Source organism: Wyeomyia smithii, chromosome 1 (genome assembly GCF_029784165.1).
Source record: "Wyeomyia smithii strain HCP4-BCI-WySm-NY-G18 chromosome 1, ASM2978416v1, whole genome shotgun sequence".
Taxonomy (NCBI): Eukaryota; Metazoa; Arthropoda; class Insecta; order Diptera; family Culicidae; genus Wyeomyia; species Wyeomyia smithii.
Window position 1 is genome coordinate 78,805,875 of NC_073694.1, and position 27,595 is coordinate 78,833,469.

The 27,595-nt window shown below is 37.9% G+C and overlaps 1 protein-coding gene across 12 annotated transcripts in view; it reads right to left on the bottom strand.

The window, feature by feature from the left end:
- LOC129718668 (cAMP-specific 3',5'-cyclic phosphodiesterase) overlaps positions 1-27,595 on the bottom strand; it is a 170,294-nt gene that overhangs the window by 17,411 nt on the left and 125,288 nt on the right. For all 12 annotated transcript variants that reach the window (XM_055669676.1, XM_055669673.1, XM_055669674.1 and 9 more), the window contains 3 exons: positions 17,169-17,357; positions 16,858-16,920; positions 261-362 (listed from right to left, as the gene is read on the bottom strand). In XM_055669676.1, the coding sequence (XP_055525651.1) occupies positions 261-362; positions 16,858-16,920; positions 17,169-17,357 (354 nt within the window). The remainder of the gene's footprint in view (positions 1-260; positions 363-16,857; positions 16,921-17,168; positions 17,358-27,595) is intronic.

Consider the following 27,595-nt stretch of genomic DNA (forward strand, 5'->3'; position numbering starts at 1 on the left):
ATTCCCGTTCATCTTCGCATTCCCGCGAAACTACATACATTTCCCGCTTTACTATCCCTATGTAGCCGAACTTCCTGAGAGAAGTATTCTACTTCAAAATATAGTAGGGGTCTTCACATCGAGCTCGTATACGAATACCGAGCCGTAAACTGTGTATCTTCCATTACTCGTCAATGGAGGTGAGTATTTTTACGGCTGGGTATTTGTTTACGAGCTCGACATGAATCCCCCTAGTATATACGAATACGATCTATACTTACTTGGGCGGTGTAACATTCGTCAAGCTGTAGAAGTTCGATCGTATCGAACGTAGGCTTGCCAGAATTTGCGCAAACGGTGTTACGATCAAATCTTCCAAATGTCTGGGAGCGTAGTGATAGTGATCATGACGTTGACAGCCAACAAAATGCACCAGTTTTCAGGCATGATACGGGGCGAGTATGAAAAAAATAGAACAGAAATCACGAATTATTATTATTGCAGTTGGCGAAAAAACGTAGAGTATAACGAGTGTCCCGAAAGCGTAGGTTTTGGCAGTATACCAACATGTGAACATTAAATTTAGTTCCGCGCAACATCAAAGCAGTCGTTAGAATCGTGCTGGTTCTGTAAGCTAGAAGTATGGAGTATTCGTAAAGTTATTATTCTGTCGCAATCCATTCAAAATCTGTCGAGCAGTACATCTACCGTTCGTATCTGTTTCATATGATTTAAAAAAGTGACGAGTGTTTAAATACCTGGATGAATTCATTAACACTTCAGATTTCAATTCTTTTTATATGTAACTTAAAACTGAGAAAAACTACTCCAGCAGAAAACCCATAGTTGGTAGATTTGAAAATTTTAAAAATTTTATGATAGCGTGGCAGGATTTTATTGACTATTTGAGCTAGCCGCGATTAGGCGACGTCCATAACTTATGTAACGCAAAAAAAAACAATTTTTCGAAACTCACCCCCCTCCCCTGTGTATAAAAACGTAACGTCACCACCTACCCCCCATAAAAATTACATAACGCTGTAACACAACTCGGTCAAATTCTTTTTTGAAGCAAAATTACGGCCTCCTCGGAGAGGTGAGCAAGATATTTTTATTGTTACGTAAGGATGATCGTGCCTCTCCCCTCCACTATGTAACAATTCGTAACGCTCAAGGGTATCCCCCCTTACCCTATAAGCGTTACGTACTTTATGGATGCCGCCTTAGGAACAACCGGAAGACTTGATACCACTAGCAGAATTGAAAACCTTTCATAGAAATTTTAATCACCTTATTATCGTAACATTTCCATCAATACTTTTAAAATATTGTCAAAGTCTTGGTGCTACATTCCGATTCGAAACTTGACTTGCTTTTCATTATACACAGACTTCGAAGCCAACTGTTTGATGTACAGGACAATCCAGTTCCACGGCACTTTTTGAGATTTGCTTTTCGTAAATTGTCATGGACGGATCGCTTCCGTCTGCCAAGCTATGAAAGTCGCTGCTTATTAATACGTCTGGAGGCTCTGGCTCTTCGTAGAGACACGGCCAGGGCATTGTTTACCACAGTCCTTTTGCAAGGCCTCATAGACTACCCCGCTTTCTTGGAACAACTGAATTTAAACGTGCTACCTCGTGCCCTGCGGAACAATTCTACGCTACGACTGGCTGCTCAAAGACCTATCTACAGAATTTTTGGATGCAATAGATGGTCTCAAATGATTATTCAACAGAGTATCTGCTCTTTTCGACTTCAATTTATCTTGAACGCTTTTTCGATATCGTTTATTTTTTTTTTTTAATCTGACTAGTTCAAATGTAATATTGTTGCATTCTCGTTTCGTTATATGTATTGACTCTCTGAAGATAATTTTTGCTGTTAGCTTTAAGTTACACCATTGGGGCACCTGCTTGCCTGTTGGTGAATAGACCAAATAAACTATGGCTCTGGTAAAAAAAATTGCGGAGCTAGCGCTACGATCCTAGTGACCCAGAGCCGCGAAATTTCGAAACTACAAAATGAATATCACATTACGGCAATTACATTCTCTCAGATTGAGACTGATATTAAGTGCCTCCTGTGCCAATTCTCATTGAAAATCATGTCAGTGAAAAAATGATATTGTCTAGAAACATGTTAAATATATTTGATCTGAGCCAATCTAATGCATAAAACTGATGAAATAATGAGCATCTACATTCTCAAACACATGAACATCGCTAAAACAACGATGCGCGTGAGAAATCGCAGTAGTCAGCATTACGATAGGGCTCAAAAGTTTCGTCTTCTCGAAAAAAGATCATCCAAAAAAATTTTTTTTCCTATAAGGTACACCAGATCTCGACGTTTCATGCATCTTTTAGACATTTGGCATAAAAAAATTCGATATCGACGATATCATGAACTTTTACCTGTGCATTTTATCCGTCAGAAAGTTTAAACATTGGTCGCTTTGAGGGATGTGTTCCCAAAGGCCGATTTAGCTGAAATTTTGCATGGAGACTTGAACCCTACCGCTGAACGATATTCGAATGACCTTTTTTCATACATCTCACTGGCACCCTACGTATATCTTCCATTACTCGTCAATTGAGGTGAGTATTTTTACGGCTGGGTATTTGAATACAAGCTCGATATGAATATAAAGTAAATGTACGTAGCTCTTACTCAGTTAGAGTAAAACTAGCTGAACCTGCGTAAAAAATTGGTCCCCTGAAACTCAATTACACAATGTAAACCTGCTTATTTAAGTTAGAAATTTGTAGATTTTTTTCTTTAATAAGGAGGTTTTTAACCACAAGCTGGCTCGCCACTTTAAGACATAAATGATAAAGTTTATATCCCTGCTTTATTTCCGGGAAATTCCGGGAATATAAACCCGGAAAACCGGATTTTCGGGAATAAGAAAATTCTTACGGGACACCCCTAACGCTTATTTGAAAATAAATGGGCTTCTGAATCTTTAGGTGCTAAAACAATCGAAATGGGACGAAAACTGCAAACGGTATAAGAATTTTAATTTGTGAGTACCCGGGTACTCCGTTGGACGCGTAAAGATCCTTTTTTTTTGTCGAGCACATAACGGTTTTAAACTGCTTACTCCACAAAAAATAACGGTTATTAAATAAAAGTTCTCTGTATCCAGTTTCGCAACAAAAATTGGAAAAAAATGGAGACGGCTGGGCCTAGCAAGCGTCACGACAAACATGAATGTCTGTTCTCTGTGCTAACAGTCTCTTCCAAGCCGAGACTCGAACCTACGAAAGCTGGCTTGATGAAGGTAAAAGCAAAGCAAAGCCTTGGGGCTACATTTCGTTTTGGAACTCGACCTCCTGTTTATTATACACAGACTTCGCTGTTTAGTGTACATGACAATTGCGGGGCTAGCGCTACTCCTGCTGACTACGATCCTACTGGCACTTACAGCAAAGACGAGATAACAAGATACTTAAGTGTCAGATCTTCTCATATACCTTGTGAACTTCAAGTAATGTGGCGCCCCCGAAGGACTACCAGAAACATTGATGGTGAATGTGTGTGTGTGTGTAATGTGCATAAATACAAGCTTGACAATTACAACTACAGAAACGTTATGTCAAACGTGCCAAACCGATAACACGTACACAGACACAGTTGATGGATTATACGTGTTGAGGGCGTTTCGATTTTATTTCTAATCAAATGCAAGGAGCTGTGTGTCTTGTTATTGCTCGCCTTAGTTTAAGTCTCTCCCGAGCCGAGACTCGAACTTACGACGACTGGCTTGTTAGGCAAGAATCGTACCTCGGGACTGGCTGGGAGATGAAGGTACTCAGAAACAAATTGAGGTCAAAGCAACTTGTCTTACTAGGCAGTCGATTTGTTAATTTTTTAAGTCTTGAATGGTCAGGTGCAAAAAATGAGTAAAGGTTTGGTTTGAATTCACAACTGGCAAACTTTTGTTGCGGGTGAGAAGAATCATAATCGAATTAAATTTTCAAGGCGTTGGCATTCTTCTTATTACCTGCTAACAAAGGAAGAATGGTCGTTAAATCGGTCGTTTTTCATACGATCTTCCTAGGGTGGTCGGTATTACCGACTTTTCGAAAAACCGGTATTTCGGTATCCAGCTTTCCAGGAGTGGTAATGACGGACAGAGCACGCAGCCCATTTTGACGTTTTCTGTAGGTCAGGAAATTTTCAGTCACAGTAACGGAGTAGAAAATAGAACACCGTCGTAACGTAGCTTAGCAACTTCAACAAACAATGGGTGTTTTGTTATTCAAGTTTCGTCGTGCGCATGCGCCGATCAAAATAAACAAAGCTGTTTATGAAAGTTGCTATGTTACGTTGCAACATTTTTATGTTTTTTATTCCGTTACTGCGATTGAAAACTACCCGACCTACAGAAAACGTCAAAATGGGCTGCGTGCTCTGTCCGCCATTACCGCTCGTGGAAAGCTGGATTCATAAAAATAAAAACCGGTAAAAAACCGGTATTTTAATTTTTTTCGGATGAATCCAGCTTTCCATAAGCGGTAATGGCGGACAGAGCACGCAGCCCAGTCTGACGTTTTCTGTAGGTCTGAGAATTCTCAATCGCAGTAACGGAGTACAACATATAACAACGTCGTAACGTAGCATAGCAACTTTAACAAACAATGGGTGTTTTGTTATTTAAATTTCGACGTGCGCATGCGCGGATCAAAATAAACAAAACTGTTTATGAAAGTTGCTATGCTACGTTGCAAATTTTTCATGTTTTTCACTTCGCTACTGCGATTGAAAATTACCCGACCTACAGAAAACGTCACAATGGGCTGCGTGCACTGTCCGCCATTACCGCTCGTGGAAAGCTAGATACAAACCAGGGGTGACTAATGGTCTTGGAACCTACTTGTTCAACTACGAAATTCTGAAAACTATTTATAGTCTCAGGTTGCATCTATGGACGTGCCACTTTATAATTATGTTTTTGAATTTATGAGTACCGTAAACTGGGGTGACTTTGATCACCGGGGTGACTTTGATCACTGTACCTCTTTTTTGAAAATGTGGTAAAAAAGCGCTCGTAGTGCTTGGGACTTGTCGTAATCTTCACTAAATGCGTGGATATATGTTCGCATTGCTACTACTCATGCATTTCCTGCTATTTAAAGAGAGTTTTTCATGCTAAAATATTAATTGAATATAAAATGTATTTTTGGCGATTTTTGTTGCATACAAACAATCGGTTCAAGCAGATTCAAAACAACAAGTTGCAATACGTAAAGTTTTTTTATTTTGTTCCCAGATTAGTTCTTAAGATGAACAAATATTATAACAATACATTTTATTGTTATTTTTGCAAGTTTTTCCTCAAAGGCAATGTTGAGTCCCAATATTCTCCACAGCGTATTACATATTTCTTCTTAACAAAAACCCAAGACGTGAAGTAACATGCAAATTTGGCCAATTTCATAAGTCAAATTCCTCGTGGACTAGTTTTTGATGATTTTAGACCACCTTCTCTCTCAGTGGATAACAATTCATATATATTCTAAAAATTTTGTATGAATCTCGTACATTCGCCATTATAAACTGTTCACGTAGAATGTGAATGGCCCCCAAATTGCTTTCCATATTTATAAACCCGTTTAAGGCTGTTCAATTTAGTGAAAGTAGCAAAGTGTTACACCAAATTCATGAAAAAAATGAAGTGATCAAAGTCACCTCGGAATGATGATTGGTGTAAAATTTTTAGAGCATATTTAAAAACAGCAAAAATGTTGCTAAACTTTTGAAGTAGTGACTGAATCTTTTTAAATGCATGCCAGTACTTATTTTAAAAATGTCGAATAATATTTTTTTTTCCTTCATCTATAGTTTATTTGACACGGCACAAATACAATTCAATGTTTAATGGCGCCAATTATATCTGGTAGCTTACTTTCTAAAGTATCTTAATAACTAAAAGCAAATTTTTTATCCTCGCTGCCGACTACGAGCTGAAACTAAATCTAACTTAAAGTTAGAATATTTTGCATTGAAAGCACAGGTTTGCTGTTTGATGGTTTTCATTGCCATAGGTAAGCAGCATATTAAATTTGTTCCGCTGCTGGACCAAGATATTACGGACTGGCATATTGGGTTGTTTCCATCGGGCCTTGAGAGTATCGTGCGGGTCTGATTGCTGTTTCCGGATCCGGGGTCCTAACGTGTTCTTGTCGTTTGGTTGGATGTAGGCGGAAGGGGATAGGACTAAACTGGGGCGTGGATGGATTTCAGGAAAACGTATATAAGGGACATGTAGGATAGGTCACGGCTCGCCAAGACATCACGAACAGGAACAGCCGGCTGCCTACCTTCGGCCTGCAGGGAAGCTATTAATCTAGACCTGGCGTCACGGTGTACAGGGCATGACCAAACAACGTGCTCTATGTCGTGATATCCTTCACCACAGGCACAGATACCACTCTCCCCGAGCCCAACACGACGGAGATGCGCGTCAAATCTATAGTGATTGGACATAAGCCGGGACATCACGCAAATGAAATCCCGACTTACATCCAACCCCTTGAACCACGGGTTCGTCGATACCTTGGGGATTATGGAATGTAACCACCTTCCCAGTTCCCCCTTGGTCCAAGAATTTTGCCAACTGATGATCGTATTCTGACGTACAAATGCAAAAAATTCATTAAAGGCAATTGGTCTTTCATAAATATCACCGTTTGTTGCGCCCACCTTAGCCAAAGAGTCCGCTTTCTCACTACCCGGTATCGAGCAGTGAGAAGGGACCCACGCTAAGGTAATCTGAGTAGATTTTTCGGATAAAGCTCTCAGATGTTCCCGTATTTTCCCCAGGAAATACGGAGAGTGCTTAACATCTTTCATCGATCGGAGAGCCTCAATGGAACTGAGACTGTCCGTAAAGATGAAATAATGGTCCGTGGGCATTTTTTCGATAATCCCTAGGGTGTACTGAATTGCAGCTAATTCTGCGACGTAAACAGAAGCAGGATTATCGAGCTTATGGGAGACGGTTAAATTGTTATTGAAGATACCGAAGCCAGTGGACCCATCGAGAAGTGATCCGTCAGTGTAAATGATCCGGGATTCCACGAGTTTCTTCTATCATGGATGTATCGAAAAACACAGTAGAATCAGAAGTATTTGATAAGTCGACACGATTTGGAATATTCGAAGAAGGGTTAATATTTTGGGACATGTGATTGAAATACAATGTCATAAAACGGGTTTGAGAATTAAGTTCGATTAACCTTTCAAAATTTTCAATCACGGGACGGTTCAAGACCTCACATTTGATTAGAATACGAGAAGACAGGCTCCAGAAGCGGTTTTTCAATGGTAGTACTCCAGCTAAGATCTCCAAACTCATCGTATGCGTCGATTGCATGCAACCCAAGGCGATACGCAAACAACGATATTGTATTCGCTCCAGTTTGATCAAATGTGTGTTTGCTTCGGAGCGGAAGCAGAAACACCCGTACTCAATAACAGACAGTATCGTTGTTTGGTAAAGCCTTATAAGGTCTCCTGGGTGGGCACCCCACCATTGTCCGGTTATTGTACGAAGAAAATTCACTCTTTGTTGCCTTTTTTTCATCAGATACCTCACGTGACAACCCCAGGTGCCTTTAGAGTCGAACCAGACACCAAGATATTTGGGTACCAAAACCTGAGAAATCGTTTTACCCATTAATTGTGTTTGAAGCTGTGCAGGTTCATGCTTCCTAGAAAAAACTAATATCTCAGTCTTCTCCGGAGAGAATTCGATACCTAGCTGTAAAGCCCAAGCAGACAAATTGTCCAAGGTATCTTGCAATGGTCCTTGCAAATCGGCAGCTTTGGCTCCTGTAACAGAGATTACACTGTCGTCTGCAAGTTGTCTTATCGTGCATGAATTTGCCAGACATTCGTCGATGTCATTTACATAAAAGTTGTAAAGAAGGGGGCTTAAACATGAGCCCTGGGGAAGACCCATGTAGCTAATGCGAAAAGTTGCCAAATCGCCGTGCGTAAAATGCATGTGCTTTTCGGACAACAAATTGTGCAAAAAATTGTTCAAAATTGGAGAAAATCCTTGTCGGTGAAGTTTACCCGAAAAAATGTCAATAGAAACGGAATCAAAAGCCCCCTTAATGTCCAAGAACGCAGACGCCATTTGTTCTTTGCAAGCATACGCCAGCTGAATATCTGTTGAAAGCAACGCAAGACAATCATTCGTCCCTCTGGCACGGCGGAAGCCAAATTGAGTATCTGATAGTAGACCATTTGATTCGACCCAATGGTCTAAACGACGGAGTATCATTTTTTCCATCAATTTCCGGATACAGGATAGCATTGCAATCGACCTATAAGAGTTGTGATCAGAAGCTGGTTTCCCTGGTTTTTGGATGGCCATCACCTTCACTTGCCTCCAATCCTGCGGTACAATGTTTTGCTCCAGGAACTTATTGAACAAGTTCAACAAGCGCCTCTTGGCATTGCCGGGTAGATTCTTCAACAAGTTGAATTTGATTCTATCTAACCCAGGCGCGTTATTGTTACAGGACAGAAGGGCAACTGAAAATTCTGCCATCGTAAAAGGTGATTCTATCGCGTCGTGGCCCGGAGACGCATCGCGAACAATTTTTTGCTCAGGAACAGAGTCCGGACATACTTTCCTGGCAAAATCAAATATCCACCGACTTGAAGACTCCTCGCTTTCGTTGACCGTTACGCGATTCCGCATTCTTCGGGCTGTGTTCCAAAGAGTGCTCATCGATGTCTCCCTCGACGTCTCGTTCACGAACCGACGCCAATATCCGCGTTTCTTTGCTTTAGCCAGGCTTTTAAGCTTGGTATTAAGCTCCGAATACCGTATATAGTCGTCGGGTATACCTCCCTTCTGGAAGGCCAAAAACGCGTCGGGTCTTTGCGTGTAGACATCGGAGCACTCTTTGTCCCACCACGGAGTTGGAGGCCGCTCTTTGATCGTTACGCCGGGATATTTCTTCGTTTGGGCTTGCAACGCGGCGTCGAGGATTAAGCCCGCGAGGAGGTTGTATTCTTCAAGTGGTGGGTGATGTTGAATCGACTCGACCGCTTTTGAAATCATTTCCTCGTATAACTTCCAATCGACATTCCGTGTGAGGTCATACGGAATGTCAATTGGTCGCATGCGAGTTGACCCGTTTGTAATTGATATAAAAATAGGCAGATGGTCGCTACCGTGAGGATCGAGGATTACCTTCCATGTGCAATCCAACCGTAGCGACGTCGAACATAAGGATAGATCCAGAGCGCTTGGGCGCGCTGGAGGTTTCGGGATACGTGTCATTTCACCGTTGTTTAAAATAGTCATGTCGAAGTCATCGCAAAGGTTATAGATTAAAGAGGAGCGGTTATCATTGTAAGGGGAACCCCAAGCCACACCATGAGAGTTGAAGTCTCCCAAAATCAAACGTGGCGAGGGAAGAAGTTCTATTAAATCAAAGAGCAGCCGTTGCCCAACCTGTGCTCTGGGAGGAATATGTATTGAGGCAATACCAAGCTCTTTACCTTGTATTTGACATGCGACAACTTCGAAGCCTGGAATCGAGGGGAGGTTAATACGATAGAAAGAATAGCACTTTTTAATCCCTAAAAGTACTCCTCCATATGGGGTGTCTCGATCAAGGCGAATAATATTAAAATCATGGAAGTTTAGATCAATATTTGAAGTAAGCCAAGTTTCACAAAGGGAAAATGCATCGCATTTGTTTTTATTTATCAAAACTTTAAACGAATCAATTTTTGGTAAAATACTTCTACAATTCCACTGTAAGACAGAGATAGAATCCTTCATATACGCAGTTGAATTAGGCATCGAAGGATACAATCGCTGCAAGGAGGGGCCATTGGGCAGTCAACTGCTTCAAAAATGATCTAACTGTTGGGAGGAATGCTGTAAGAAAAATTTTAATTGGATCGGGAACATTGAAATTTTCAAAAATCCAGTCCACAATGTCAGAAAATTTCACTAATCCAGAGTTTGTTTCATCAACTGGATGTGCAAAAGGAACAACTGGGGTTTTAGATGTTCCCGGCAGTGCTGGGAACTCCTTCTGGGACTTTAAATTTGCAAGCCCAGGAGGAGTTTGCTTCGGTTTTTCCGCAGCACTGTTTGGTTTGTTCGTACTTTTCATTACACTTTGGGAAATCTTAGGACCTTTACGGGGAAGTTTAGGAGAAGAAACATTTTTCCTCTTCCTATACTCCCCAGGATTGGCATAAGATGTTCCCGCTGATGAATCGTCAGAATCGGTTTCATCAGAGGGCAACAGATCAAAGGGGTTCGATGTTATGGTAGAAGTTGAGGCGGGGGCCTAGTGTGGTTGGTAACGTCTCCGCCAACCACGCTCGACGCCTGGGTTCGAATCCCACCGCCGACATAGGTGTCGATGGTTGTGAGGTGGCGTGATCCACTCACAACCAACCCAACTGGTCTAGATTCAATCCTAGTCGACACCGGGAGATTTTCTGAGGCGAAAAATCTCTGGGATCACGCCTTCCATCGCATGAGGAAGTAAAGCCGTTGGCGCCGGTCCGTTAATAAACGGGTCGTGAGTTAGGGACCTGGGTGTGGAGTCGCCTCCCTGGGCGTCGGTAATTGGCCACAACAGTGGCGGAAATAGACCGACGGAAAATAAGCGAGAATAAAAAAAAAAAAAAAATGGTAGAAGTGGTCACGGTCTTCTTCAGCATCTCAGCATAAGAACGCTTTGAACGCTCCTTAAGTGACCGCTTGATTTTATCTCTGCGCTGCATGTACACCGGGCATGTGGAGAGCTCATGCTGGTTTTCCCCACAGTGAATACATTTTTCAGCATTAACACTGCAAGAATCTTCCGCATGAGTCTCCCCACACTTGCTACATCGTGCCTTATTGCAGCAGTATGCGGCTGTGTGGCCTAACTGCTTGCAATTGGTGCAATTCATAACACGGGGTACATACAATCGCACAGGCAGACGAACCCGGTCGATCGAGACGTGGCTAGGGAGTGCAGATCCGGCAAACGTAACGCGAAACGAGTCTGACGGAGTGTAAACTTTTTTACCGCCGACGAAAGACATGGACCGCAATTGCTTACAATTCAAAATCTTCGCCTGTGTTTCGGTATTTTTGAAGCAACCAGTTGCGCTTTTTAGGATACACTCGACAGACAGACTCGAATCGGTAATGACACCGTCGATCTCCACGTCTCGTGCGGGTATGTAAACGCGATACTCGCGTGTGAAGAGCTCAGAGCAAGCGATAGCATTGGCCTGTGCCAGATCACTGACCACGACACGGAGCTTGTTAGGTCGGACCTTGGAAATTTCGGTCACGGCCTTGTACCCCTTCGTCAGGTCTTTAGAAATTTGCAGTATGTTTAATCGCTTTGAATTCACTCCTGCCTTTGGACGAAAATAAACAGTATAGCTGCCCTGTTGAGATCCGTCCGGGTAAAGCCTGGGGCGAGGGGGGACTGGAGAATGAACAGAGGAGGGGGTAACAGAAGGGTCAGGGTCAAGGGGGTTCGGGGATGGTGGCACGGGAGGCGAGGGATCTATATCCATCGCGCTAAATGTAGCGCACTAGCGCACTAGCGCCGACAAGAACACGTACCTATTTACTTCTTCCTTCCAGCAGTGGTTGTCCGATCGTTCGAAGCTGCACCCAAAGCAGCCAGCAGCACCAGTACAGCAGCACCAGTACAGCAGCACCAATACAGCCACCAGCAGTGAGCCGGGTGTGAGATCACTCAGCACAGCGACACGACTCGACTGTCAAATGATGGCCTTGAATTAGAAAGATCTATTCACTGTGCACAGATCAAAACTGCAGCTGGTATTTTGCACCAATACAGCCAAAGTTGCGAGCCGGGTACAGAACGTAGCGACACAACTCACAATCTAGTTGGCCTTTAGCGCGAATAATACACTCTTTCGTTTGGCTATTCGTACACACGGACCGGATTGTAATAGAACGACCACTTTGCACGTCCGTTTCTGTCGAGTGTTCGACGCGGAATGAAATATCGAATAATATTGTTTTCAGTATATTCTGAAAATATTTGAGATACAATCAAAAAAGTGATCAAAGTCACCCCAGTTCACGGTACCTATATTTCATTACGATCTATACTGTTTGTGAGATTTGGATCACTGCGACCATTGTTTGATCTCTTGTGGTGTACGATACAGATACAACACTGGATAAATTTCACAGTGTTTGGAAAACTTCAATGAAGGAATAAAGTGATATGATTACGAAGAACATAATTTTGAACTCATTATCAAAAAATTATGCAAATTTCTATTTTAATTTTCATTCACTTAGTTTCAAATTAGTAAATTAGGGGAGAACCGTACAAGACGCACCAGTTGGGTAAGATGGCCCATGCTATCAATTCCCCAAAATACTGACACATGTGGCTCTTTATGACAAAATTCTACGCTTTTCTCATAAAAACCCAGCTTCTCTACAGTTCTCATATAAAAAAGTGTGCCGTAATGACTAAAATACTCAAAAAACTGTGTAATTGGCTGTGACTCTGTCCAACATGTAATAATTCATGAATTTTATTTAAGCTTTCATGATTAACTGGCTAGTAAATAACACAAAAAAAACTATGGTTCCCCTAACCTTTACACTTTTGGAGTTTATAATACTATGACTATTTCAAATTATTTCACTAACTTTCGTCAACTTTTACCTAAAAACAATCAAAATTAAAATTGGGACAGAATGCACTATGAAGAGCTTGCAAGAGATTGCTTGGCAATTTAGAGCATGTTCCATTATTTTTGATTTTACTTTCGAGACTTCAAGCGCTTCTCACTTCGCTTGCTGATTTCTGCTAGTGGCATATTAACCACCTGCTTTGGAGCATACTGACCTTTGTTGTGGTGCGTTTTGGTCACGGGCTTGTTTGGCGGCAATGGTAATTTTTACTGAAAAGACATTGAAATCTAGTATTTTATAATAAACTTTGTCATAAACATACAATAAATAGATCCTTCAATCATCCTACACGTTCAATATCGCATTGAAATGATTTGAAGCGCTGTAAAACGCGAGATTGCTTAACTGGTGCGTTTTGTACAATCCTCCCCTACTTTGAAATGAAAATGAAATGACGATCAGACAAGAATTTACATTTTTCGAATCTGAAGGTAAATACTTCTCTGTTCTGTTTGATTCTCTTTAGACAGTTACTCCAAATTCAGTTGAACCTAAGAAAGCGTTTTTCAGCTAGAATTATTGCTAATAAAATCCGCTGCGGTTTGTGCGACGAAGCTTTGATACTACTATTTAAATTTTACTTTTTTAGGGAGCAGTAATTTTTAGGATGAAATTCTTTATTGATTGATTATTTCATCCTGTAAACACTTTGTATCAGGAGCAAATTGTCCATAGCTAGGTGCAACTTGTGCTATGCACACGGAGACGCCAAACTAAAAATAAATTCCTAATGAGCAAGATCGCGCGAAATGACCTATGGTCGAATATCGACCATTTTTGATTTGAATGAAACTTTGCACACGTATTCGGCTTAGCGAACTGAGCATTTTTCACAGATGGAGAGATTTTTTACACCCATGAGTTACATTCTAAAAGGGCGTATGCCTTTTGGCATAGGTTTTATTCGAAGCATTGTAGCCCGTTGGTTGTATAGAAAAACTGTCTGAGAATGAGTTGTAGGGAATTAAAAATGCACCATAAAAAAAATATACACTGTACAAAACATTTTTTTTTTGACCAAAAAAAATTAAATATAAACATTAAATTTCAATTTAAAAAAAAAGAGTTGAATTTTTTTTCTATTTTTTTTTAAAGAAACTTGACGTTAATACGCAATTTTTTAAAAAAAGTCCGGGATGGAGAAATGAAAAATAATTTTTTTATGGTAGATTCATTTTTATATAAAAATTTTAATTCAAACATTTTTCAAAATATTTATATTCTGATGATTTTAAAAGATGCAGAGAGTCATTTTGAATCAAAAAGCTCTTGGTAGTAAACATTTCAAAGGCATCGGTTTTCGACTTATTTTTAATTTAAGCTCAATAAGTTATTAATATTTCGGAAAATACACGTTACAAAAACCATACGTTCATTGGAATGCTTGATCAAAAATAAACAATTCATTCTTTGACAACAAAACGATTGGATAAGTAACTCAAGCGCTGTACCTTAGCCTACCTACACGTTCCCCCTTGCCAAATGTTTTATAAAAAAATTTGTTTGTCGTGCAACACTACTACTACTTGCTTACTAATAATAACTGTTTGTAAAGTACGCAACCAATAACTACTGGGTTACCTATACAAATATCTGTTTTCGTATATAAATACGATTGCACTACTCCAGATGTGTTAATAACAGTTAGCATTTTGTGAAGATGAATAAAGTGAAAATGGAATACACCAAGCCCAAATGATGTAAACCCTTTCCTGATCATCGGTGCTCATCAAGCTTACGCAAATTAAACGGAAACGTTATTGCAAAATTAAAAATATTGAACAGTCAAGCTCATTTTAATACGTCTTTATCAATTTGTGATTCGTGTAGTTATTGGAATGATAGTCAAGTCACCATTCAGCCCTTCGTTGTTTACTATTCTGAATCTGGAACACTTAAGAATATCAGCTTCATCATAATATCGGAAGTACTCCATCATGATACTGTTGCGGTTTAGGTGTTCATTGCCAAATCAAAGAGTTTTTTGAAAACAACAATAGAGTTGAAAAAAGCGATATTAATGTCTGATGGAGCTGCCTCACAATATAAATATAGAAAAAACTTTGCAAGTTCGAAACAAAATATAATGTCGATGCAGAGTGGCATTTTTTGCGACTTCTCATGGTAAAGGCCCATGCGATGCAATTGATGGCATATTAAAACGAATGGCAGGAAATGCAAGTTTAGCTAAAGAACATGAACATCCTATTACAAGCGCAAAATAATTGTATGAAAAGTAATAATATTCATCAAAAATGTCATTTAGTTGGGTATCATATGAAAAATATGAACAAGGAGTAACAGAATGGAGCAATATTTTCAAAAAATCTATAATAAGAGCTGCCACACAAAAGTATTACTCTTTTGTTCCGATTTCAGAAAATAAGATACAAACGAAGCTGTTTTCAAAAGATGACGAATCATTTACTTATGATGTATATAAAATATAAGATGAAACAAGTTCTGTAAAGTATCTATGTCATAAAAAATATGTTCCTAAGATAATAAAACTCGAAAATAAATATTCGATTCTTATATATATTTATATCACCTAGAACATTTAACTCTTTTCTTGAGAACCGTTCGCCCAATCGTTTTGTTGTCAAAGAATGAATTGTATATTTTTGATCAAGCATTCCAATGAACGTATGGTTTTTGCTGGAGAACCATGGACAAATTAAGAAAAACGTGTATTTTTCTAAATACTTAAAATTTTTCGAGCTTAAATTAGAAATAACTCGAAAACGAATGCCTTTAGAATGTTTACTACCAAGAGCTTTTTGATTCAAAATGACTCTCTGCATCTTTTAAAATCATCAGAATACAAATATTTTGAAAAATGTTTGAATTAGAATTTTCATAAAAAAATCAATCTACAATAAAAAAATTGTTTTTCATTCCTCCATCCTGGACTTTTTTTAAAAGTTGCGTATTAACGTCAAGTTTCTTTAAAAAAAATTAAAAAAAAAATTCAACTCTTTTTTTTTAAATCGAAATTTAATGTTTATTTTTGATTTATTTTGGTCAAAAAAATTTTTTTTTTGTACAGTGTATATTTTTTTTATGGTGCATTTTTAATTCCCTACAACTCATTCTCAGACTGTTTTTCTATACAACCAACGGTTTCTGGGCTACAATGCTTCGAAAAAAACCTATGCCAAAAGGCATACGCCCTTTTAGAATGTAACTCATGGGTGTAAAGAATCTCTCCACCTGTAAAAAATGCTCAGTTTGCTAAGCTAAATACGTGTGCAAAGTTTCATTCAAATCAAAAATGGTCGGATAAATTTTCGCGTATTTCCAGTCGATTTGAAATGATTTTGCTCTAATGCAAATTTGTATTGATATATTTTTTTTAGTTTTACTTTCAACTAGCACAAAACGAATAATGATTTGCGTATTTTCGCGAACATGATTGTGATTATTGCCTTAAACTATGATTTTGAGAATTTGTAGTTGAACTGGTAAGTTCAAACCCCACGAGTTGCCTCTGTAATAATGAGTGTGTAAAGAGATTAGCTGTTCTACTTAGAAAATAAATGTTTTGCGTAATTGATATGCAGTCTTTTGACATGTTATCGATACACGCAAACACATCGTCTGAATCCAAGCGGAACAAACAAGAAGGAAACAAAAATTGACAAACAGGTAAAGGTAAATTAATATTCAATGTTGCTTCTGTATAAATGTATTTATTATATACACCGTCATGTGACTTGTAACGCCTACCTAAGTGGGTAGCATTCATTAGTCTTACAATGATTTATGAATATTGTGACATGTTTTTTTTAATTTTGATAAAAATACCGGAAATACCGGTGTTTTTGCCCCTCCAATACCGGTATTTCGGTATTGAAAACAAATATCGGTTTTACCGGTTTTTGTTTTACCGGTAAACCACCCTAGATCTTCCAGATACTGTGTATTATCTTTATATGTTTTCAAAACCTAAATCTCGAACGTTCTACGTTGGCCAAGTAATGCTTAGATATCTCCGATTCTTTACACAGCAGGAGAAGAGATAAAAGTTTTAGAACAGATATGTGCACAGCAATACATGTAGCGTGATTTCCAAATAAATATTATTGATCCATTGATTTCTATCTGAGGACACTCGTTACAACCACGTCAATACTTACGTTCGTTCTGTACTGGTGATCGTTGGCGCTTCCACTTCTTTGAGTCTAGAAAATTTATCAGTTCTATGAGATCAATGTACGAGCAGCGGTTGTTGGTTTTTGGTGGTGGTTGTGGATGTAGTGGTTGTAGATTGTGGTTTTTGATTTTTAGCGAACACAGGTGACGGCAGGCAACAAATATCGTAGGAGTGGGAAACAATTATAACAAAGGCATACAGTTTAGGCCATATATAGGAAAAGAGAGCATTGAATTAGAAACAGGACATAGGCACGAAGAGACATTTCTGGACAACATTGTGAAAAGTACCTACCTTTCACTCGCGATACTGGAATTTCTCGACATCGACTTCGGCGACATCTCGAAGTCCGAATCAGACCGATACAAAAAGGATTCTCTTCGTTGAGGTAGATTCTGCAGTACCAATCCGGCAGCAGCGGCGGCTGCTGGTGATCCACCTTCCAGCGGTGATCGTGAACCTTGGCCATTTTCAACGTCAAAACTGAAATGGTAAAAAAGAATATTATAGTTAATAGAGATCGTTTGTCTGTTTGTCTGAGGAAAATGATGAAAATATAGTGGACCGAGAAATTTATAATCTACACGCAAAAGTTGAAGTCTTGTACAATCATTGTGTTTCCCGATTCGCACAAATGTTGCACAGAAATCGCACAATAAATGTGTGAAACGCATAACGCAACAGTTGTACTGCGAATACATTGACATAGAATGAAATCAGAATATGTATCCTACACCGAAACTTTATTTCTCACGTCGAGTGTACTAGTAACTGCTACTTATGGAGCAGTGCCAGCAGTGAACAACAACTTGTGAACTCACTTGATTTAAATAGCTATAATACTCGATCGATTTATATCGATGTATTTGGTCATTAAAAAGTACCATTGAATGATTTGCAAAAAAAACGAAACAAAATTCTGTTCACAACATTTTATAATCAACGCTAGCTTCACCGCAAAACTAGCGAAACCCTCCATTCCACAAAGCTACAAAAGCGTTGCTGATTTTTTATGGCAACACTTGTAAATTGTGAATAATTATTTTTGTCATTCTGTGCTGTGCTTTTTCTCAAGCGACGAGAGAAATTTCTCTCTCGCTCGTAGAATTTCCATGTATGTGCGACAAGACTAGACACGTCACATACAATTTTCAGGTTGCTCTTTCGTTTCTTTTTCGGTTCGGATTGCAACGCGCAAGGCGATATCTCGTTGCTTCACGAAATGAGCGAGACACCCGTGTGTACATACTTGATACCAGTGTTGTTAGTCTCACTCATACTGTCGGTGCGTGCTTGCTGCTATTCAGAGGAATGCATGAAGAAGAAAAAGTATCTCGAAAGCGTGTGTGCAAAAGACTTGAAAAGCGTAGCATATGTCTCGTCCTCAAGTAGAAAGGAGGATAATGGTTTTGCTTCTCGCTCGCTTTGCAATGCTGCTTGATACCAGTTGAAACTGTTTAGGTGTAGTAGTTTGGAGCTGTCAAATACATTGGAGAAACGCTAGAGCATTAATTGCATTATGCCCAACACGCAATCATTGTACTGGTTCCGAATTACATCAACAATTGCGCTAAAAACGCACAATTTTGTACTGGTTTCGCACCATCCAACTTTTGCGTGTATAAAATCTCAAAAACGTGAATAACCCGAGGGTTCTATCTCTGAAAAGATTTGAAGGTACTTAGTATCGCAGCTTCATACTGTTTTCGGCAGGAAACATTAAAATTTCTCAGGCATGTTGCAATTGATAGAACCAAACCTGGATCGAGAACGAGGTCCAATCAATTGCGATGATCAACTTGTTCGAGCGTTCGAGTAGAATGTCATCAAATATAAAAAAAAATTCCCGTTATATTCAACTATCGACTTCTAAGTCGATTGATTTTGGAAAATGAAGTTTTTAAGATATATACATTTTTTTTAAATTTTTGCTTGAAAAACAAAAAAAAATTCCACACTGTTGTGAAATACAAATTTGCTATCTAGAACTCTGTCGAAGATGTCACACAGATCAAATAAACCAAATACCCTATTTACATAAACCGTCATTAAAAATCTCTCTACGTGAAATGTGGATGTCCCTTTAGCTCCAGGGGGATTCACTGCCGTCAAATTTCATATATGTTTGCATTATTGCAAATCAACTCTGGTCCATGGAGCTTGTTGGTCCATGACGTTTAATAAATTACCTGTGTGTCGATGAAACTTCATCACTTTTCTTCAGCCACCTGTACTGCCACAAAATTTCACTGTCTAACGCATGATTCAAAAAAACTTCCACTGTTTCTCGAGTTTTTTATAAAGAAACGTTCCAATTCTATTGAATTTTGCATCGATCAATTTCATGACTATAATGACAGAAACTAAATCAAACCAACGCAATGTTGCCAAATTTGTTGGTTACGCAATTTTTGATAGAGAGATTTCCCCCGGTTAGCCCAAATGTGTTCGTAATGCAGAGCTGGAACACTTTAATGCGAATATGGGTTTTCTAGATTTACATGAGTTTTGTATTATCAAACAGGTCCAAATGATTTTTTTGCAATAAATAGTGTGTTTTCAACATGGCTTGTATCCGCTTGCAAGAAAGTAAATGTTTGTGTTTCTCTCCAAAACGGCACAGAGATCGTGCTGTGAAAAATCATCAACATTTGCATACTGTATGGTAGAGAAAAATGATATACCTGTAACGGCCATTATTAAAAAATTGCAATTTCATTACATGTGTAAAATATATGACAGTATGTGTATGTTGACTGAAGAAGAATGTTATTGCTTTTTATTGCTCTCCGATATGGTAGATTGCGGGTTCAAGTCCCGTCTGTATAAGAAAAAAAATTTCTAAGTCTAAGTCACAACTTTTGTCCTAGTTCATTCTTCACACACTTTGCCTACTTTACTAAAACTTAAAATGTAAGCTATAAGACAAAAAATGCAATTAGTGCATTCGTATTACAAGAGGCTGCTATTCACTGTTTTGAAGTTCAAAATTTGTGATGAATAGGCTGACTTTTTATTATTCAAAGTTTTATGATGGGGTGGTGAGCACTTAAATTCTTTTTTGCCTTGATTTATTGGAAAGTTTGCACTGAAGATTGAAAATAAGGCAAACACTTCCACACACAACATTACTAAGAGAATCATACCACTTTCAGGTTTTCTTCAATGACTGTTATCGTTTCTTTATTGCAGTTAGAACATTGATTGAATTACTAAGCCCTAACTCGTCTTCCTATTTGTATACTACGCTTCTTTTGCGGATTCTAAAATCTACGCGGATTTTTGAATTTAGACGTTTTTCTTTGCACAGACGACAAATTTTATGCGGACTTTTCAGGAAAGTCGTTTTTAAGCGGCTTGCATCTCGATTCGCAGGTGAAATGAACACTACCTACAAGTGAAGTGTTTTACACGGATTTTGGAAATTACACGGATTTTGTAATTTACACAGTTTTTTAAGCGCTATGGGGCATAGCCCCTAACCAAGTAGTTCTAATGAAACAGAAATCACGAGACAAAAACAGTCGGAGAACTAGAACTTCTCTAGGTAATTAATAATGTTGTTGGCTTCTTTTTAACCGAACTGAGGTTAACAATTTTATTAATGCAATCTGTAATGTGCGGGTAAAGTAAAAGTTGTATAGGAAATTTGGCGAAGGTGAAAAGCATATCATTTAATGCCGTATTTGCCAATGATATGGCCATGGTTCTAAATCCTGTTACATAAAACAAAAATGCTTTATTTGTGAAAACTCTACTCACCAAAAGGACACATGTGAAAGAGAGTAAAAATTTCCATTGTGCCAATTGTAGCGGCAACCACATGTCAATTTTTTATCAATACCCTGTCCATTTAGCCATTGTTCTATTTCCCAGTCAAAGCAAGCTTCAAAACATATTACTAAGCCTCCAATTGTATCGATTATACAGCATATTGGTAAACATAAAACGACGACGAACAAAAATACAGAAATAAACACAAACAGCATTGCTACCGAGAATATATTTTTCAATATTAACTGCCTGGTCCCTATTCCAGGAGGTAAACTTTTTTTCTGCAACATGCAATGTTAGATCTTATGAACGTCATGTTACAGGTAATTCCATATTTGAAGCAATTCAAATTTGAATAAACTGTATCAAACTTAAATAATAAATAAAAAATAATTCAATCAAAGTTTTGAACTGTAACGCTCGCTCATTTAAAGCCAACGAGAATGAGCTTTTTATTTTTAACAGTAAATAATGTGTGTTCTTTGTAACCTAACATTCGATTAAAACATGATCCCAATAACGAGGTTCAAAGATATGACAGAATAGACCATCTCACCTTTTCTGACAGTTAGTGGTAACTTTGTTTGCATTTTGGACTTGTGCTTTTTTGGTGGAGCAATCGTGTGCGTTGTGAAAATGCTGCTCAAATTATAATTGTTCCTAATGTACTGGCACCTCACGCACAATATTTAAAGGGCATTTTGGTAACAATCTACTATAATGGAGAGCAAAACTGCATCGTCCGAAGGTAAACAAAGTTAACAGTAGCTGTCAAATTCAGATGCGTGACGTCACCGTGCGATGGTCTATTGGGGTTTCGACGGGGAAGTTGCGATTGTAGTCCATCGCAGAATCAAATATCGTGCTTTTATCCATCCCAAGACGAATGTTACTGAAACTTTGGGCATTGGAATGAAAACTGACATTGGGATTTTTTTTAGTGTCGCAACATATTTAACATTCCACACTGGGCCAGGATTGGAATCTAGCAGAACGAAAATATCAGCGCTCGCGCGATTTCCGATCTTCTACAAAGTTTCTTGGGATAGTTTTTTTTTTTAAGGGGGTTGTTAGTTTGTTAGTAGCTTAAGTATTTATGATAAATATTAGTAAATAATGAGTATGTGTGTCCAATCACAAATGGTGACTTCTCAACACTGTTAGTAATTTGTAATTTTAATTGTTAGGATTTGTTTGCTTTCGCAATTAGGACTTATCATTCGTAGGGGTTTAAACTTACTTGTCAGAAAAGAGGAAGTAAAGTTACAACTAACTTATTTGCTAACTTATTGGCTATGAAGAGAGCTTATCGTAACAATTGAGGATTGCAACGATTTTTGTCGAAAATTGTTAATAATTTTATTTGACATAGCTTCCAATGGTTCAACACCAGTAAGTCTATGTAATTCGAGTGTACCAAACCAAGGAGGACGCTTCAAAATCATTTTCAGAATTTTATTCTGAATCCTTTGGAGCGTTTTATTCCTTGTTGAATAGCAACTTGACCAGATCGGTACAGCATAAAGCATTGCTGGTCTAAAAATTTGTTTGTAAATCAAAAGTTTGTTCTTTAATCAAAGTTTAGAATTCCTGTTAATGAGAGGATATAAACATCTCGTATATTTGATGCACTTGGCTTGTATACTCTCAATGTGCTCTTTGAAAATAAGATTTTTATCATAAATTAGTCCCAAGTACTTAACCTTGTCGGACCAACTTAAAATAACCCCATTCATCTTGACAACGTGATTATTGTTTGGCTTAAGGAAAGAAGCCCTAGGCTTATGCGGAAAAAATATCATTTGAGTTTTAGAAGCATTGGGAGAGATTTTCCACTTTTGCAAGTAGGAAGAAAAAATATCTAAACTTTTCTGCAATCGACTGCATATGACACGAAGGCTTTTTCTTTTTACGGAAATGCTTGTGTCATAGCAGAACAATGACTTTGTGCATCCTGGAGGCAAATCAGGAAGATCTGAAGTGAATATGTTGTACAGGACTGGACCCAAGACTGAACCTTGAGGTACACCTGCTCTGACAGGATAGATTATCAGATTTTGAATTCTGATAGACAACCTGCAGAGTTCGATCAGTAAGATAATTTTTTAAAATTTTGATTAGGAAGATTGGAAAATTCAAAGATTGCCATTTCGCAATCAAACCTTTATGCCAAACACTGTCGAATGCTTTTTCTATGTCTAAAAGAGCAGCTCCAGTGGAATAACCTTCAGATTTGTTAGCTCGTATCATATTAGTAACTCTGAGCAATTGATGAGTTGTGGAATGCCCATGGCGAAATCCAAACTGTTCATTTGCAAAAATTGCATTTTTGTTGATGTGTGGCATCATTCTGTTAAGAATAATTCTCACAAACAGTTTACTTATTGAAGAAAGCAAACTGATTGGTCGATAACTTGAAACTTCAGCTGGGTTCTTATCCGGTTTTAAAATTGGAGTAATTTTTGCATCTTTCCATGATTTGGGAAAATATGCAATTTTGAAGCAGCAATTGAAAATTTTCACTAAAAATTCCATTGTGCTCTCAGGGAGATGTTTGATTAGTATATTAAAGATTCCATCGTCACCAGGTGCTTTCATATTTTTGAAATTTTTAATAATTGATTTAATCTCATTCAAGTTAGTTTCAATTATTTCTGCAGGTAAAAAATTCTGGGAAGAAATTAAATCAAATTGACGTGTGACTTCATTTTTAATTGGATTTACAAAATTCAAATTTGAGTTATGAACACTCTTAAACTGCTGAGCAAGTCTTTGAGCCTTTTGTTCATTGGATACAAGAAAACGTTCACCATCTTTTAAAACTGGAATAGGCTTTGAAGGTTTCCTAAGAATCTTCGACAGCTTCCAAAAAGGTTTTGAATATGGTTTCAATTTTTCAACTTTAGTCTCAAAATTTTGATTTCTCAGAAGAGTAAATCTATGTTTAATCTCTTTCTGTAAATCTTTATAAATAGTTTAAAAAACAGGGTCGCGAGAACGTTGATATTGACGTCTGCGGACATTTTTCAAACGAATTAGAAGTTGAAGATTTTCGTCAATTATTGGTGAATCAAATTTCATTTGAGCCTTTGGAACAGAATAATTCCTGGCATCAACAATTGCACATTTTAATGCTTCCAAAGCAAAATCAATATTCACTTCGTTTTGCAAATCAAGCTCATTATTGAAATTTCTCTCAATATGAGTTTTGTATCTTTCCCAATTAGCCTTGTTATAATTGAAAACAGAGCTCATAGGGTTTAAAACTGATTCATGTGATAAAGAAAAGGTTATTGGAAGATGGTCAGAATCAAAGTCAGCATGTGTGATCAAATCACTACATACATGATTTGATCTGTTAGCACCAAATCAATTGTTGAAGGGTTTCTTACAGAAGAAAAGCATGTAGGACTATTCGGAGACAAAATAGAATAGTATCCTGAAGAACAATCATTGAATAAAATTTTGCCATTGGAATTACTTTGAGAATTATTCCATGAACGATGTTTAGCGTTAAAATCGCCGATTATAAAAAATTTCGAACGATTTCTGGTGAGTTCTTGTAAATCACCTTTACAATAATTTTTGTGCTCGCGTGTGCATTGAAATGGTAAATATGCTGCGGCAATAAATGAAATCCCAAGTTCAGTTTGAACTTCAATTCCCAAAGTTTCAATAACTTTCGTCTCAAGATGGGGAAGAGCACGATGTTTGATTCGGCGATGAATAACAATTGCAACTCTACCGCCCTATCATATCTATGAACCACGTAATTGGGATCATATTTTAATTTTATGTTAGGTTTCAAAAATGTTTCAGTAATAATTGCAATATGCACATTATTTACTGTTAAAAAATTAAAAAGCTCATTCTCATTGGCCTTCAATGAGCGAGCATTCCAAATTAATATTTTAATTGTTTTATTTAAAACCATTGCTAAATTTTAAATTAGAAACAATTTTAATAGTTAAATTTGTGCCTATTTGAATGGCTTCTGGGGAAGAGCACGATGTTTGATTCGGCGATGAATAACAATTGCAACTCCACCGCCCTATCATATCTATGAACCACGTAATTGGGATCATATTTTAATTTTATGTTAGGTTTCAAAAATGTTTCAGTAATAATTGCAATATGCACATTAATTACTGTTAAAAAATTAAAAAGCTCATTCTCATTGGCCTTCAATGAGCGAGCATTCCAAATTAATATTTTAATTGTTTTATTTAAAACCATTGCTAAATTTTAAATTAGAAACAATTTTAATAGTAAAATTTGTGCCTATTTGAATGGCTTCAAACATTGATTTTGCCTGCAACATGGCGTTCATAAGATCGAACATTGCCTGTTGCAAAAAAGAAAGTTTACCTGCCGTAATAGGCCCCAGGCAGTTGACATTAGAAAAAATATTTTCGGCAGCAATATTAGCTGGAGTAATAGGTGTACAATTATTTTCTAGCGTGTTTTGCTGGCCCATTTCGGTCATTTTCGAACTACCAACACTAGGCGGTATAATGTTCGAACTACCTGTAACCTGTCCATAAGAAAAACGGGTATGCAAAGGAGTAGGTAAACTATGCGTCACTGGTACGCATGGAGAATTTTGTTTTGAAGTTTGTTTTGAATTTCGTTTATCTTGCCTTGCCTTAACAATTGCTAAACGGGCTGGGCATTGATAAAAATTCGACATATGGTTGCCGTTACAATTCGCACAGCGAAAATTTTTACTCTCTTTCACAGGACATGTGTCCTTTTTGTGAGAAGAGTCTACACAAATGAGGCATTTTTGGTCCATGTTACAAAACTTTGAACCATGGCCATAACGTCGGCAAACGCGGCATTGGGTGATATGCTTTTCACCTCCTCAAACTTTCGATATGATTCCCATTTTACACGCACGTTATATAAAGCAATTGCTTTTTCAAAAAATTTTAAGTTATTAACCTCACTGCGGTTAAAATGAATTAAATAATTTACAAGGGAAATTCCAGTTCGCTGACTGTTTTCGCCTCGTGATTTTTGTTTCATCAGAATTACTTGGGTAGGGGCTATACCAAGTAATTCTGTCAAAGTAATTTTGATCTCATCAACGGTTTGATCGTTGGTGAGACCTTTCAATACGACCTTGAACGGCTTGGCGCTCTTCGTATCGTATGAAAAAATACTACAAGGTATACAGCCCTAGGGTTGTATGAAATGGTCACGTGGGACTAAACACTGTAGGGGATTTTTTGTTACAAAATATACAGAGCCTGCAGACAGAATCAAGGTGTTTGCTCAGCGACTGTACGTATTTTTATTTTCAGCCTCCCCTGGAAATCAATTTTTTGAATTTTCTAAATTCTAATGAATCTTAGTAAATAATCCAAAAATTCACAAGCATTCGCAGGCTCTTACCCTTCTACAAATGTGTATATGTGGAATTTACTCTTTCGATACTATCCGGTCACGATTATTTAGTGAATATCGAAGATAAAATTGAATAAATATCCGTTGCAAAATCCACAATTCTTGTGGAATAGTTCATGGTAATCATATTTATGAGATAAACTTTAAATCACCATCAACAACAGCATTGCAGTTTTTCCTCGATTGCATACGTATAAAAATGTACGAACAAAAGTGTACTACTGCAATACGGATAGTACCGCTGCAGTATGAATAGGAGTGTACCGCCGAAATGTACGGATAGAAGAGTACCGCTGCAATCATAGACGACGAGAGACCTGCGGTTCTTTACTCCACTGATACTGTTGCTGTTACCAGCATGTTTTCCTACAAGACATCAGTTTTTATGAGGTTTTGAAAGCAGGTCTAGAAATTGTTCAGGAATGGAGATTGTTTCAAACTTTTCGGAAAACTTTTACCTTCGAGACATCATGTTAGTCTAAGCTCATGGAAGCAAAAATAAATTGACCTATTGGGACGGGGAGACTCTGTCAATTTTTATATCGATATTGATACAGAGAATATCACGGGGAACGGATGGTGTCCATTCACGCCGTCTGTGCTAGGGATGCTCGCATGTAATTGGTTCATTTTTCGCGTAAGTTTTCCTGTAACTTTTTATCAATTTTCACCGTTGAGCAGTAAAGTAATAATGATAACTAGCGTTTTATAAATGTGTTACACATTTTATCTATCCAACAACATATTGGTTATTGTTATCCATCATGTGGTTATGCTGCTATTAACGTTTGAAATCTGACGCAACATTTGCCAGTTTCATTTCCAATTTTACAGAATGCATCCCAGTATAGTAAACAAAGACGTAGTCCCACGTCAAAAATTATACATCTTTTCAGTTAAATACTGAATAAGACGATTTCAATGTTTGGGCCAGTAAACGGCATTCGCACAATAGGTGGAACTTTCTCCTTTTTTACAGAAATTTCACTTTGAATAGTTCTACTTTCGAACATTTCAATTTCGCCGGCTTCTTGCTCAGGCAGAATATCATATAAATTTTCACTGCATAAGCTAGTTTCAGAAAGAGATGTCTCTCTTTTTCTCCCCGTAGCTATGCGTGGTTTTTATTTTTCGTCCTGCCATTTCAGGTGATACGAAAAAAGTTCAAAAATAATATCAAATTGCAAGTATTGAGAAAGGAAGAAATAGGTAGTCTTGAGAAAGACTGATGTAAGTTAACTTCCAGGTAATCTTTAAAAGACACACTGACAAAACACAAACTTTGAAGCTATAGGCAGTCAAAGACCAGTCCACAAGCAACCGAAAATACGTCTGATCTGTCGGGCAGCTCTAGACGCACTGATTCTTGGGATAGTTATGGTTTCAATTTGGTTGCTTGAATTAGTTCTGAATTCAGCTGCCAAGGTGCCGTTGCGATGCCGATTTCTTTTTTCATACGGTTAAGCTTTGTGGGTATCAACAAAGTTGAAGATCTCTCAATTTTATGAAACATTACAAAATATACAAAATTTTTAGCT